Source organism: Xenopus tropicalis, chromosome 9 (assembly GCF_000004195.4).
Source record: "Xenopus tropicalis strain Nigerian chromosome 9, UCB_Xtro_10.0, whole genome shotgun sequence".
NCBI lineage: Eukaryota > Metazoa > Chordata > Amphibia > Anura > Pipidae > Xenopus > Xenopus tropicalis.
The window spans coordinates 88025842-88041723 of record NC_030685.2 but is presented as its reverse complement, the minus strand read 5'-3'; the positions used below and the strand labels follow the sequence as shown (position 1 = coordinate 88041723).

At 49.0% G+C, this 15882-nt stretch overlaps 2 protein-coding genes across 4 annotated transcripts in view; one reads left to right on the top strand and one right to left on the bottom strand.

The window, feature by feature from the left end:
- ptpn4 (protein tyrosine phosphatase, non-receptor type 4 (megakaryocyte)) overlaps positions 1-7897 on the bottom strand; it is a 48873-nt gene extending 40976 nt beyond the window's left edge. The window contains exons 1-2 of one of the 3 annotated variants that reach the window (XM_031892803.1): positions 7601-7897; positions 5741-5934 (exon numbers count right to left, since the gene is read on the bottom strand). Coding sequence is in view for 2 of the 3 variants with exons in the window: in XM_031892801.1 (XP_031748661.1) it covers positions 5734-5746 (13 nt within the window). In the remaining variant the exon portion in view is untranslated. Of the gene's footprint in view, positions 1-5733; positions 5935-7595 lie in introns of all 3 variants that reach the window. The other 2 variants (XM_031892801.1, XM_031892802.1) reach the window with 2 other exon arrangements.
- A 3319-nt stretch (positions 7898-11216) lies between these two features.
- Positions 11217-15491, top strand: LOC100491016 (fibrinogen-like protein 1-like protein). Its single transcript, XM_018090016.2, has 3 exons — positions 11217-11289; positions 12008-12189; positions 13095-15491. The coding sequence occupies exons 1-3, from the start codon at positions 11282-11284 to the stop codon at positions 13793-13795; spliced, it is 891 nt and encodes a 296-aa protein (XP_017945505.2). The 5' UTR covers positions 11217-11281; the 3' UTR covers positions 13796-15491.
- Positions 15492-15882: the final 391 nt, after the last annotated feature.

Genomic DNA, 15882 nt, shown 5'->3' with positions numbered 1-15882 from the left:
ACTCACTAGCATCCCTGCACCGGGGTAAAGGGGAACTAAACCCTGCAACCCACATTTATAGTTACATGTAATTGGAAAAGCCATTAAAAGCAGTGTATCATGTAAAAACAATGTAGCAGAACCCAGTCTGTACCATTGGAGCAGAACCCAGTCTGTACCATTGGAGCAGAACCCAGTCTGTACCATTGGAGCAGAACCCAGTCTGTACCATTGGAGCAGAACCCAGTCTGTACCATTGGAGCAGAACCCAGTCTGTACCATTGGAGCAGAACCCAGTCTGTACCATTGGAGCAGAACCCAGTCTGTACCATTGGAGCAGAACCCAGTCTGTACCATTGGAGCAGAACCCAGTCTGTACCATTGGAGCAGAACCCAGTCTGTACCATTGGAGCAGAACCCAGTCTGTACCATTGGAGCAGAACCCAGTCTGTACCATTGGAGCAGAACCCAGTCTGTACCATTGGAGCAGAACCCAGTCTGTACCATTGGAGCAGAACCCAGTCTGTACCATTGGAGCAGAACCCAGTCTGTACCATTGGAGCAGAACCCAGTCTGTACCATTGGAGCAGAACCCAGTCTGTACCATTGGAGCAGAACCCAATCTGTACCATTGGAGCAGAACCCAATCTGTACCACTGGAGCAGAACCCAATCTGTACCACTGGAGCAGAACCCAATCTGTACCACTGGAGCAGAACCCAATCTGTACCACTGGAGCAGAACCCAATCTGTACCACTGGAGCACAACCCAATCTGTACCACTGGAGCACAACCCAGTCTGTACCATTGGAGCAGAACCCAGTCTGTACCATTGGAGCACAACCCAGTCTGTACCATTGGAGCAGAACCCAATCTGTACCATTGGAGCAGAACCCAATCTGTACCATTGGAGCAGAACCCAATCTGTACCATTGGAGCACAACCCAATCTGTACCATTGGAGCAGAACCCAATCTGTACCATTGGAGCAGAACCCAATCTGTACCATTGGAGCACAACCCAGTCTGTACCATTGGAGCACAACCCAGTCTGTACCATTGGAGCACAACCCAGTCTGTACCATTGGAGCAGAACCCAATCTGTACCATTGGAGCACAACCCAGTCTGTACCATTGGAGCACAACCCAGTCTGTACCATTGGAGCACAACCCAGTCTGTACCATTGGAGCACAACCCAGTCTGTACCATTGGAGCACAACCCAGTCTGTACCATTGGAGCAGAACCCAATCTGTACCATTGGAGCACAACCCAATCTGTACCATTGGAGCAGAACCCAATCTGTACCATTGGAGCAGAACCCAATCTGTACCATTGGAGCACAACCCAGTCTGTACCATTGGAGCAGAACCCAGTCTGTACCATTGGAGCACAACCCAGTCTGTACCATTGGAGCACAACAGACACTGCTCCCAGTAGTAATAATAGTTACACATAAGCTCAGTCACACAAACCCAACCGGTACTGAAGCTCAGTCACACAAACCCAACCGGTACTGAAGGTCAGTCACACAAACCCAACCGGTACTGAAGCTCAGTCACACAAACCCAACCGGTACTGAAGGTCAGTCACACAAACCCAACCGGTACTGAAGCTCAGTCACACAAACCCAACCGGTACTGAAGCTCAGTCACACAAACCCAACCGGTACTGAAGGTCAGTCACACAAACCCAACCGGTACTGAAGGTCAGTCATACAAACCCAACCGGTACTGAAGCTCAGTCACACAAACCCAACCGGTACTGAAGGTCAGGCATACAACGTAATCCAAAGCCAATCAATACCAACAGAACCAGTACCAAAGAGAAGTCATTCCGACACAAGTGGTACAGAACCTTAGCCAGCCGGTTATTCCAGCACAATCAATACTGAACCTTATCTGTCCAACATCAGCCCAACCCAGTTGGTTCTAAAGCCTGGCCTTCCAGCACCACTAAGCACAAGCCAATCAGAAGGCCAGTGCCAGTCACATGACTTATGTGCAGCGCTGCCCCCCTATCAGCACTATTGAGCCCCCTGCCCTGTAGAACCTGGAATCCAAGTTTGGGGGCTACAAACAGGAACCAAACCCGGGTTTTCTGGGTCAGAGCGGAATGACTGATAATCACGGCTCCTCCTTAACGAACCTCTAGCTCTGCCCATATCCCAGGGGCAGCTGCCTCCAACGCTACAATGTTTCAGATGTCGGAACCAGCAATGCAGCAACAGATAGAAACTGCATTTAAATGTCATTTTTGTTGCGGTTCCCCTTTAACGTTACACTGGGTGCTCCCAGAGCGGCGACTGTTTGTGGGGTGTCGGTGCCGGGGCAGCAGCCGTATCGGGTGACCCCGGGGGGGGGTGCGGGGGGCACAAGATGTTGACGTGCTATAAATGAGCAGGGGATATTCATAGCTCACAGGCTCCTGGCTCAGCACTTGCTGGGAAGCCTTCCCTCTCCCGGGGGTCTCTGCAGCGGGACCCCCACCTGCTCTGCACAGGGTTAAGTCAGTAAAGGGCAACTTGACCCAAAAAGTGTTTCATGCAGAATACACAAAAAAAAATTGCTGAGAAAGATGTTGTTTTTAATTATATAAAAAAAAATTTGGGTGGAGTTCCCCTTTAACCAGATGGGAAAAATTAGCCCCTTCCAACCCCCAACAGGGGGCCCTCCAGCTGGATAGTATGTTAAAGGGGTAGTTCACTTTCAAATTAATGTTTCAGTTCTTAGCAACTTTTCAATTGGTCTTCATTTTTTATTTGTTACAGTTTCTAAATGATTTGTCTTTTTCTTCAGCTTTCAAATGGGGGTCACTGACCCCGGCAGCCAACAAACCATCATTCTGTGAGGCTCCAGTTTTATTGTTATTTATTGTGATACTTTATTACTTTTCTTTCTATTCAGCCCCTCCCCTATTCATATAACCATGTCTCACTCAGGTTACTGCATGGTTGCCAGGGTAATCTGGACCCTAGCAACCAGATAGCTGCTAATATTCCAAACTGGAAAGCTGCTGAGTGAAATGATTAAAAAAAAAACACATAATAAAAAACAAAGACCAATTGCAAATTGTTTCAGAATATCCGTCTCTACATGGTACTAAGAGTTAATTCAAAGGTGAACTTCCCCTTTAAAGGGACCAAAGAGATAAAAAGGGAACAATTAGTGCTTTTATCTTCGTTAGGTAACAGGTGCCCTAATATATCAGGAACTTCAATCCTCGCTGGAAGGGAATTCTGGGAATTGTAGTTCTGTGACAAAGGGAAAGGGGCAGCCAATCAGGGAGTAGCGTCTCTTTAATGCAACATTGTACCCAATCCAGCTGTGAGTGGTGCATGCTGGGAAATATTTCAGCTGAATAAGAGATCCATTTCCCCGGGGCAAAGGCTTCTGCTGGAGGAAACTATTTAGTGATCGGGATCTCCTCATGTGACCAATCACCGGTGGTCAAACAGGAAGGGGGGGCTATTCCCTTGGGGCAGCCAGGGACCCCCGGGGGGGGGGGCTTTTGGGGTTGGTAATAACCAAGCAGCTGGCAGTGGATTCTTCCTTTTATCTCTGCTGCCCCTATGATGCCATACATGCCCCTGGTATTTTAGCCTATTAACTGCCCCCCCTTACCCCTAAACTACCCCACAACATGACAATTGTCTGCATCAGTGGGACCCTAAATACTTAACTCCCCTGTGTTGCCCCCCTATTCCCAGCATCCCCCACCAGCCTTGAATGCACAGGGAGGGTGGGGCTTGTATCTAGGCAACCATCGCACCCTAGGGGTTGACCTATCTAAGGGGGGCAAACTGCTTGTACCCTGCACAATAGGGGGGGCTCAGCAGTAGGGAAGTAATTATATTAAATATATTATACAATATATATACCAGCCGGGGGGCACGTCATTCCATATGGGGGCAATCGTTTCATACGGTATAACGAGGCCAACTATTTAACCCTTTAGGCAAGCGTATATAATAATGAATAATGCACAGCCAATAGCAGCACAGAGCTGTGGGAATACATGGACTATATCTCTCAGCCCGTCCCATTGGCTGCGGCACGATTTCCATGCAATGCCATAAAGATGAATGGGGGGAGCAATCTGACCCAAATGAGCCTCCGCTCGTGGGAATTGGGCCCGGGGCCCCATAGCTGCTCTATTTGTAGGCTGCACACACACTGCGGTGCTCCATCTGTTGTTCAACGACACCCCCAGGGAGCTGCAGGGAGTTGCAGTTCCGTAACAGCTGGGCCTTCGCTCCAGGACTCGGCGCCGCGCAGAGCCGCAATAAATCAAGGGTTGGATTTTCCAGATAACGAGGAAATGTGTGAGAAAGATAACGGCATCATTAGCGCTAAATCAATTAACTGGGCAGAACCAGAGACCCTCGGGGGCAGAACTTGTACGGACTGTAACCAAAGGGTCCAATACACAAACATCAAACGGCTGCAAACACAAGTATGGGACCTGTTATCCAGAATGCTCAGGACCTGGTGTTTTCCAGATAAGGGGTCTTTCCATAATTTGGATCTCCATACCTTAACCATGAAATAAACCCAATAGGGCTGTTCTGCCCCAATAAGGGGTAATTATATCTTAGTTGGGATCAAGTACAGGTACTGTTTTATTATTACAGAGAAAAGGGAATCATTTAACCATTAAATAAACCTAATAGGGCTGTTCTGCCCCAATAAGGGGTAATTATATCTTAGTTGGGATCAAGTACAGGTACTGTTTTATTATTACAGAGAAAAGGGAATCATTTAACCATTAAATAAACTCAATAGGGCTGTTCTGCCCCAATAAGGGGTAATTATATCTTAGTTGGGATCAAGTACAGGTACTGTTTTATTATTACAGAGAAAAGGGAATCATTTAACCATTAAATAAACCCAATAGGGCTGTTCTGCCCCCAATAAGGGGTAATTATATCTTAGTTGGGATCAAGTACAGGTACTGTTTTATTATTACAGAGAAAAGGGAATCATTTAACCATTAAATAAACCCAATAGGGCTGTTCTGCCCCCAATAAGGGGTAATTATATCTTAGTTGGGATCAAGTACAGGTACTGTTTTATTATTACAGAGAAAAAGGAAATTGTTAAAAATTAGAATTATTTGCTTATAATGGAGTCTATGGGAGATGGCCTTCTTGTAATTCAGACCTTTCTGGATAACAGATCCCATACCTGTACATGAAAGCAACAGAAAAACCCTGATTTCCACCAAAATATGGGCTACCCCCTAAATGAACTATAAATCACAGCTAGCAGGGGCTTCTGGGAAATGTAGTTCCGGACCCAGTGAAGGGAAGCCAGCTGCTCATCCCGGGAAGCCCTCGGGGAGGGATCCGTCGCCGCTGCTTGGAACTGCCTAGAAACAGGTTTTTTGTAGAAATGACCTATTTTGCCCATAGAAACCAACTGCAATCTATTTCCAGCCAACTGCTGGGGAGGTGCAAACCGGGTCAACTACCCGGGGCCCGCAGAGTGGGGGCCACTGTATAGTAGGCTGAGGGCACAACTTGGGGCCCTCCAGTAGCACAATCACCCCCCAACAGCAGGAGGGCCCCAGGCCATTCAGAAGGGCCACAGGTTGGATCATTCTTCCTCTAACTACTAGAACTGGGACAGAACTGCACCCCAAATGATACTTAATGCACAACATTTTCTATAAAATAACTGCCCCCCTGAAAAACACAATTTGGGGGTGCAGCAAGCATTTGAGGGGTGAAGGGGAATAAAGCGAGGAAACTACACACCTTTTACCTTCATATAAGGGCCGAGTTCTGCAGTGAGCTGGGAGGAACTGGGTTCTTGATCAGCCGGCACAAGGGGGGGTTCTGCTTCCCAAATGATCCGTTAGTTCCCATGGATTGTCCAACGAAGCCGCCCCAACGGTAACAATGGGACCCTCATACTGGAGCCCGCGCGGGGGGGGGACCGGGGTAGAACTGGGGGCACTAAATAAGAGGGTGCAGGTAAGAGAGGGTGCAAAGCGAAGAATGGGGGGGGGGCAAAGAACAAATTATGAATTATAGGGAATAAATGCAGAGAATAAAGCTGGGGGGGGGGATTATATAAATGTCTCTGGGATCTGACACCGAGGAGGAAGAATTTGGCGCGGGGGGGAGTAAGAACGAACCCAAAGGTTCTGAATCGTGCAAAGGGCAGGGGCCCAAGGGGAAGGTGGCGGTGGGGCCCAAGGGGAAGGTGGCGGGGGGCCCAAGGGGAAGGTGGCGGGGGGCCCAAGGGGAAGGTGGCGGGGGCCCCAAGGGGAAGGTGGCGGGGGCCCCAAGGGGAAGGTGGCGGGGGCCCCAAGGGGAAGGTGGCGGGGGCCCCAAGGGGAAGGTGGCGGGGGCCCCAACGGGAAGGTGGCGGGGGCCCCAACGGGAAGGTGGCGGGGGCCCCAACGGGAAGGTGGCGGGGGCCCCAACGGGAAGGTGGCGGGGGCCCCAACGGGAAGGTGGCGGGGGCCCCAACGGGAAGGTGGCGGGGGCCCCAAGGGGAAGGTGGCGGGGGCCCCAAGATGCAGTGAAAGACAATAGGGCACCAAACCAGTGAGTGGGGGGCTAGGAGTTATGGGGTGCAGATCCTGGGGGGCACCTGACAAGTGGAGATGACAGACTGGGGTACGAGGGGGAGAAATAGAAGAACAGTAACCAGTTATTTAGGGGCGCGCGGGGTGCACATCACACAAGGGGGGACCTGGCATCACATGAGAGAAGGAGGGGTGCACAGATCTCCCTTACAAAGAAGGGGTGCAGGCAGATAGGAGACAGGACTGGGGGTACAGTGATAGGCACAAGGGACCCCAGCAGGGGACAGTAACGGGTAACTAAGGGGCAAATCATACAGTCAGGGGGCAGAAGACATTGCAATACTAACCATACAAAGAACCCCTCAGCTATTTGGGGGTGCAGGCTATTATGTGATACAGAGAGGAAAGGGGGTACAGCTGGCACAGGGGGGGCACAGAGACACTGCAGCTCCAACAAGGGAATCCTTTATGGCTATATGGGGGGCCGGGGGGTTCCCCACAGGATGCAGGGGGTTCCTATAGGGAGCAGGAGGGCTCCCCAGGGGCCGGGGGGTTCCCCACAGGATGCAGGGGGTTCCTATAGGGAGCAGGAGGGCTCCCCAGGGGCCAGGGGGTTCCCCACAGGATGCAGGGGGTTCCTATAGGGAGCAGGAGGGCTCCCCAGGGGCCGGGGGGTTCCCCACAGGATGCAGGGGGTTCCTATAGGGAGCAGGAGGGCTCCCCAGGGGCCGGGGGGTTCCCCACAGGATGCAGGGGGTTCCTATAGGGAGCAGGAGGGCTCCCCAGGGGCCGGGGGGTTCCCCACAGGATGCAGGGGGTTCCTATAGGGAGCAGGAGGGCTCCCCAGGGGCCGGGGGGTTCCCCACAGGATGCAGGGGGTTCCTATAGGGAGCAGGAGGGCTCCCCAGGGGCCGGGGGGTTCCCCACAGGATGCAGGGGGTTCCTATAGGGAGCAGGAGGGCTCCCCAGGGGCCGGAGGGCTCCCCACAGGATGCAGGGCCCCTATAGGCTGCGGGGGGTTGAGCGGAGGCAGCGGGGAAGGCAGGAGAGGCTGCAGGGACACAGAGAGCCCCGCTGGGGTACCGTACGCTGCGGCTGTTCCTGCAGGAGGTTCGGTCCGTACGGAGGGAGCTGTGGGAGAGCCTACAGGGGGCAGAGAGCGCCGCGGAGGTGACGCTGTCGCGGTTCCAGCCCGGGAGTCTGACAGCAGCCGATCCAATAATCCGTACGAAGGGTCCGGGACCCCGGCCCGGGGGGATGAGTCGCCTCCGGCCTCGGATTGTGGAGGAGTGTGGGGAGGCGAGGGGCAAGGCTTGCTACATCCCCGCCCCTCTGTGTCACCGAGCTCCGCCCTCCGCCCCGCAGCCTAGCAACCCAGCCTGGCGCAGCCCAGCCAACTCTCGCGAGACTACCACAATCCTATCCCCCGAGACTTCCGCATTCCCCTCGGCTGCCTAGCAACCCGCTCTAGCCTTGCGGGATTTCCCTCCCAACATCCCGCGATAATTGCCCTTAAACCAGTGACGTAATGTTTAGTACTGAGGTAGCGGCTGGGGCTGCGCTAGTTCTGCCTGGGGGGCCCCGGGAGGCAGTCCCTCCCCTTTTAAACAATAATTTAATATTTTACAATATTTTTTTAATTTGTATTCAATATATGTAGTGAATAAAGTACCCCCTGTTGTAAAATGAAGGGATTTTATAAGTCACAGAGGAGTTCCATATAAAGGGATGAGACTGAAGGCAGAGGGTTGTTATACAGGTCATGGAACTCTGAGGTGATTCCTAATATCCTTATATTAGTCAACAGGGGGTACTTTATTATGTTGGTTTTCTAAACGCTACTCCTCCTACAGTTTTAGGGGTACAACACCCAAACTCCCCACACATCTTCGCCCTATAGCGGAGCAGGCTGCTTGTGCTTTTCTAAGTGATCCCGCCCCCCGTCTTTTTGTGGCGCCGCTCCAAACCCCCCAATTTTTCCATTGACTTTGACAGGGAAGATTTTCAAACTGCTGCCGCACTTACAGCTTTGAAGCTACACCCCCCAAACGTGAATAACATAATCACGGGGTCACCCCGAATGAAACAGCTACATTAGTTGGATGACCCCAATGTGGGAGGAGCCAACAACACCCAATCAAATTTCACCCATTGACTTTTATGGGGAAATTGAAACTGCTGCCAATCTTACAGATTTGGGGCCACACACCCCAAACTTGAATCACATAGTCATGGGCTCAGCCTGAATGAAAATTGATATTTGTTGGATCCCCAAAAGTAGGCGGAGCTACGAACAGCTTTTTTTACGATCAGATTTTACCTATTGACTTTCAATGGGGAAATCTAACCTGCTGCCAGTCTCACAGTATTAACTCTGGGGGTCCCCAAACTTGGGGTTTACTTAGGGACTAAGGTTAAAGATTAGGAAAAGTGGGTGGAGCCACCAACTTTCAATGGTGAAATCCCCAAAGCAGAGTTGGTCACTGGGGGACTGCAGTTCAAAAATAGGAAAAAAGGGTTGGGCCACTAACAGCCAATCAGATTTCATCCATTGAATTTCATTGGCTTTAATATAAAATGCTGCCATCCTCACGCTATTTATGCCAGGGTGCCCACTGTTTCTCATTGGGTGACTTCGACTCAAGGTTAGAAAAAGTGGGCGGGGGCCACAAACCACCAATCACAATTCACCTATTGACTTTTATTGGTTTAAATTTAAAATGCTGCCGTTCTTTAGCTATTAATCCCAGGGTCCCTAAACTTTGCAGATTTAGTCACTGGGTAACTGCAGTTCCAGGTTAGAAAAAGTGGGCGGAGCCACCAACCGCCAATCAGATGTCACTCGTTGACTTTCAGTGGGGAAATTTAAATTGCTGCCATTGAGACACTATTAAAACCAGGGCCCCAAACGTTGCACTTTTTTACTCCTGTGGTCCAAGGTTACAAAAACTAGGTGGAGCCAACAACAGCCAATTAGATTTCATTCAGTGGGGAAACGACAAAAGGGAAATGACCAAACTGTATATTATAGTCTATATCTATATAATGTACAGGTTGGTCATTTCCCTATGGGACCAAACTGTAAATGATATCCTTATAAACGGTGCTTAGTGATGTCATCAGTTATTCACATCACTATTTATATACAGGTGTATATCTGAGAATATCAAAAGCAAATTTTTAGCTGCTGTTCCCCTTATCACAGAATCTGATTGGTGCAATTGCATCCCCTTAATCTAATCTATTAGGGTAACACTAGAGCACGCAATTCTCTGGTATCCACGTAGCTCTGTGGTGCCACCTAGTGAGAGGAACAAGAATAGCAAGTCATTCTCTCTGCTCTGTAGGGAACATGGGGTGTGGAGTTACTAGGCTGCTACGGTTTTGCCTGTTTTCCATGTTTTTGCATCAGTTTGGTTGCCAGTTATTTCCAACAGATCAGACCTTACTGATTTCTCTCTGTCTCTTCAGTTTAGCTTTATAAAGGCGAGGATTATGTGCTGCCTTCGTTTGTGTGGCCTCGCATTCCCCTTGTTGGTACAGAAAATGCACAGAAAATGTATTAAAGGGTAAAATTCTGTGTGATGAAATCTGCAACTATTTTAATTTTTCCCACTTGTAACCTCCCCCCAGTACTTACCCAGGTACAGAGCTCTGATTCTCTGTACTTCCTGCTCCTGGGCTGCTCTCTTTCCCATGGTCAGACAGGACCCTCCCCCTGGGTAAGTGAATCCAATCTCCCCCCAGTACTTACCCAGGTACAGAGCTCTGATTCTCTGTACTTCCTGCTCCTGGGCTGCTCTCTTTCCCATGGTCAGGCAGGAACCCCCCCTGGGTAAGTGAATCCAATCTCCCCCCAGTACTTACCCAGGTACAGAGCTCTGATTCTCTGTACTTCCTGCTCCTGGGCTGCTCTCTTTCCCATGGTCAGGCAGGAACCTCCCCCTGGGTAAGTGAATTCAATCTCCCCCCAGTACTTACCCAGGTTCAGAGCTGATTCTCTGTACTTCCTGCTCCTGGGCTGCTCTCTTTCCCATGGTCAGGCAGGAACCTCCCCCTGGGTAAGTGAATCCAATCTCCCCCCAGTACTTACCCAGGTACAGAGCTCTGATTCTCTGTACTTCCTGCTCCTGGGCTGCTCTCTTTCCCATGGCCAGACAGGAACCTGGGGATGAGAACAGCCCAAAGGCAGGGAAGAGGAAGGGTGAAAGCTTTGGGTGAGTGCTGAGTAGGAGAGGCTGAGATGATGGTGCCCAAGAGGAGACAAAAGGCCCAGTACTGTACAGTAAATACCGCAAAATCCTTCTTACAGTAGAACATAGTCACATGATTCCTGCTGCACCAATAGCATTAACTTAAGGGCAAGTAAAGGCACCCTCTGGACCAGACGTGGGATCTGCCTCATGAAAGGAAAATGCTATGAAATAGTGTTAACGTCACTTGAAGGTGTTTATGGCCAGTAGGTGTATTTACTTACTTGCCAGTATAAGCCGGGGGCTCCGGGGATATCTTTATTGGCTTATAATGGATTTTATTGCCTGGGCGGCCAAATATTCACTTTGTTGGTTTCCCGTGTACAATCTGTCGGATTTGGCACCGTGACACTTTCCGCCTCTGGGGATGGAGAGACCCGAATCTGCTCCTAAAGTCCTGCTCCCCCCCCCCACCGGATCAGGATGGGCCCTTCCTCCCAGGTATAAAGCACCGGGTTACGGCTCAGAGGCTGCAGTTGAGGGAAGAGTATTGGATCAGCTGCTCTCTGGGTCCCAATGTGCAGGTAAGTACCCACTTGTATTAGATCCGAATTCTCTTCTTGGCCCAGTGGAACTCAGCAGAACAATGGGAAGGGAGCAAGATAGCAGCTCCCAGTAGGTATCAGAATAGCACTCAATAGTAAGAAATCCAAGTCCGGCTTGGGACTCCTCCAGTTACTTGGGAGTAGGAGAAACAATAGGTTAGCTGAAAGCAGTTCTAATGTGTAGCGCTGGCTGAAAGCTCAGACTCAGGCACACTTTACTGCTGCGCTGCAAGTTGGAATGATATCCCCCCCCCTCACCCCCAGCAGCCGATCAGCAGAACAATGGGAAGGGAGCAAGATAGCAGCTCCCAGTAGGTATCAGAATAGCACTCAATAGTAAGAAATCCAAGTCCGGCTTGGGACTCCTCCCGTTACTTGGGAGTAGGAGAAACAATAAGTTAGCTGAAAGCAGTTCTAATGTGTAGCGCTGGCTGAAAGCTCAGACTCAGGCACACTTTACTGCTGCGCTGCAAGTTGGAGTGATATCCCCCCCCCTCACCCCCAGCAGCCGATCAGCAGAACAATGGGAAGGGAGCAAGATAGCAGCTCCCAGTAGGTATCAGAATAGCACTCAATAGTAAGAAATCCAAGTCCGGCTTGGGACTCCTCCAGTTACTTGGGAGTAGGAGAAACAATAGGTTAGCCGTGGGCACACATCTCTGCCTGGCACAGTAACAGTCTATTGTCTCTGGCGCAGGATGGCGAATCCTCTAGGAATGAGCTTGGTGCTCGCCGTGACTCTCATGGCATCGGTCAGTAGTGGGACTCTTACCCATATATCCCGGGAGGAGCTGTACCATCGCCTGGCCAATAAGCACATGGTGCAAGGGAAGGAGCTGCAGGAGTTCGTTAATGTCCCCAGAGATGGAGTTTACTTGGGTGAGTATATACTTAGCTGAGTGGGCCTGACATGACATTCAGTTAACGTTTAGTATGTTATAGAATGGCCAATTCTAAGCATCTTTTCAATTGGACTTCATTATTTACAATTTATAGTTTTTTTAAATGTTTGCCTTCTTCTCCCAGCTCTTTGCAGATTTCAAGTGCGGGTCACTGACCCCGGCAACCAGAAAACTATTTCTTTGTGAAGCTCCAGTTTTATTGTTATTGTTACTTTTTATAACTTATTTTTCCATTTAAGTCCTCCCCTATTCATATACCAGATTCTTGTTCATATCACTCCCTAGTTGCTAAGGTCATTTGGACCCTAGCAACCAGATAGCTGCTGAAACTCCAAACTAGAGAGCTGCTAAACAAATATTGAAATAATTAAAAAAAACAACAATAAAAAATGAAGACCAATTGCAATAGATTACTCTCTACATCCTGCTAAAAGTTAACTCAAAGGGGTTGTGACATTTAAACAATTTGCAATTGGTCTTCATTTTTTATTGTGTGGTTTTCTTAATTATCTTGCATTTTGTTCAACAGCTCTCCAGTTTGGTATTTTAGCAGCTGGTTGCTAGGGTCCAAATCACCCAGGCAACCAAGTAGTGACGTGAATGAGACATTGGAATATGAATAGGGGAGGGGCTGAATAGAAAGAAAAGTAATACAGTATAACAATAATAATACAATTGTAGCCTCACAGAGCAATGTTTGTTGGCTTTTGGGGTCACTGACCCCCATTTGAAAACTGAAAGTTGGAAGAAAAAGGCAAATAATTTAGAAACTATAAAAAATGAAGACTAACTGAAAACTTGATTTGAAAGTGAACTATCCCAAGCTGAATGGTTCCGATACCAACGTCAACCTTCTAATTCCCACTATTAACTGTTCCCCAGAACTTTTGGCCAAGGACTGCCGAGGGGCCTTCTTGAACCTGAGGCGGCAGAACGGGCTGTACGTGATCCACCCCAAAAACTCCCCCCCGATGGCGGTATATTGCGATGTCAGCGAGCAAGGTCAAGGCTGGACAGTCCTGCAGAGGAACACATTGCAGAAGACCCTCTTTGAAGACCCTACCTGGGGCACGTACAAGGAGGGCTTTGGCAATCTAATGGCCGATCACTGGTTGGGCAACGAGATGATTTACCTCCTCACCAGGCAGAACACGTTCACAGTCAGGTTCAGCGTTGTGGATGCTCAGCATAAGGAGCACCACGCAGACTACTCCAGTTTTAGGGTGGACAGTGAGGCCAATAACTACCCACTGAGGCTGGGGGATTACTCCGGGGGTGCGGGGGATGCACTGACGGCCATGAACGAGACAGGCATGCACGATAACATGATGTTTTCTACCAAAGACAGAGATAATGATCGATGGAGAAATAACTGTGCTGAGGAGAAAAGGGGAGGCTGGTGGTTCGATAGTTGTGGTTCCGCTCTGCTCAACAGTGACCACATTATTTACTGGAGAGGTTTGTGTGATGAATCCAACCCCTGCTCTTCCTCCAGTATAATGATTAAACCCAGTAAAAAGAACTGCTCTCCTATCCCATTCCCAGGTCCTGGCGACCACATTCCCATTCATCAAAAGCGTTAGGGACCTTCGCAGTCTGTGTAGGGACCCAGATACTCATGGCTTCTTCAGTTAGTGACCTTCTCACTCTATGTAGGGACCCTGATACTCATTGCTTCATCAATTAGGGACCTTTCTTTCAATGTAGGGACTCTGATACTCATGGCTTCTTCAGTTAGTGACCTTCTTGGTCAATGTAGGGACCCCAGATACTTATGGCTTCTTCAGTTAGTGACCTTTCTCTCAATGTAGGGACCCAGAAACTCATAGCTTCTTCTGTTAGTGACCTTCTTGGTCAATGTAGGGACCCCAGATACTCATGGCTTCTTCAGTTAGTGACCTTCTTGGTCAATGTAGGGACCCCAGATACTCACGGCTTCTTCAGTTAGTGACCTTCTTGGTCAATGTAGGGACGCCAAATAGTCAGGGCTTCTTCAGTTAGTGACCTTTCTCTCAGTCTAGGGACCCAGATACTCATGGCTTCTTCAGTTAGTGACCTTCTTGGTCAATGTAGGGACCCTGATACTCATGGCTTCTTCAGTTAGTGACCTTTATCTCAATGTAGGGACCCCAGATATTCATGGCTTCTTCAGTTAGGGACCTTTCTTTCAATGTAGGGACCCTGATTCCATGGCTTCTTCAGTTAGGGACCTTTCTTTCAATGTAGGTACCCTGATACTCATGCCTTCTTCAGTTAGTGACCTTCTTGGTCAATGTAGGGACCCTGATACTCATGGCTTCTTCAGTTAGTGACCTTTATCTCAATGTAGGGACCCCAGATACTCATGGCTTCTTCAGTTAGGGACCTTTCTTTCAATGTAGGGACCCTGATTCCATGGCTTCTTCAGTTAGGGACCTTTCTTTCAATGTAGGTACCCTGATACTCATGCCTTCTTCAGTTAGTGACCTTCTTGGTCAATGTAGGGACCCCAGATCCTTATGGCTTCTTCAGTTAGTGACCTTTCTCTCATTGAAGGGACCCAAATACTCATGCCTTCTTTAGTTAGTGACCTTCTTGGTCAATGTAGGGACCCCAGATCCTTATGGTTCTTCAGTTAGTGACCCTCTTTGTCAATGTAGGGACCCTGATACTCATGGCTTCTTCAGTTAGTGACCTTTCTCTCAATGGAGGGACGCCAGATAGTCATGGCTTCTTCAATTAGTGACCTTCTCTGTCAATTTAGGGACCTACAGTTTCTTTGAGAGTTGGTGACCCTCTCACTCAATGTAGGTACCCCATGGTCTCTTCAGTTAGTGGCCTTCTCAGTCTATGTAAGTACCAGATACTTGTGGACATGCGGTTAGTGTCCTAATGTCAATGTAGAGATCCAAATGACTTGTGACTTTGTCAGTCAGGGACCTTCTCAGTCAACGTAAGGATCCAGCTTACTAGTTTGTTCTTCTCACAGTTTCTTGAGTGACACTATAATGTTGTTTAAGGACCTGCTAGTTTGTCCCATTAGGGAAGATTCCTGGGGGAAGCCGCGTCGTTGGCGTATTCATATTAAATCCAAAATACTGTACAAAATTGGAGCTAAAATGAATTAATTTGCAACTTATATGTAGAATTCTGACACCTTGCTTGTATTCTGGGTTTTTACAAAGAAACATCAGTCCTGTGTTTAGAGCGCAAGCCTTTAGGCACTAATAACACTGTATGTCGTACAATGATTGCTATCAGCCGACCCTTTATATCCAATAAATCTGCAATAATAACCTGTGTCGTGTGTTTTTCTCACAAACAAATCCATTTAGTCCTTTCCTCGGCCGCTCAGGGTTCTGCTGCTTATACATTTATATCCACACGGTGTCCCCAAAGGCTCAATATGGAACGGGCAGACCCCCCACCTTACTGCGCAGCAAGTTTGATCAAAGAAAGGTGCCCCCTGTACTCACACAGAAATCCCCCCAAACCCTGCACGAATCTGGCTTATGGTTGGGCAGAGATCTTGCATCCAATAAATGAAATGTGTGTGGGGTAAAGTTATTTATTCTTATTTAGTAACATGATGGTCTGTTACACTGCACCTGTGGGGCACATAGTGGGCGAAGCTGTTGCACATACAGGATTATGGGGTGAAGCAGGGTCAGTCAGACAAGGTGGAGCGATT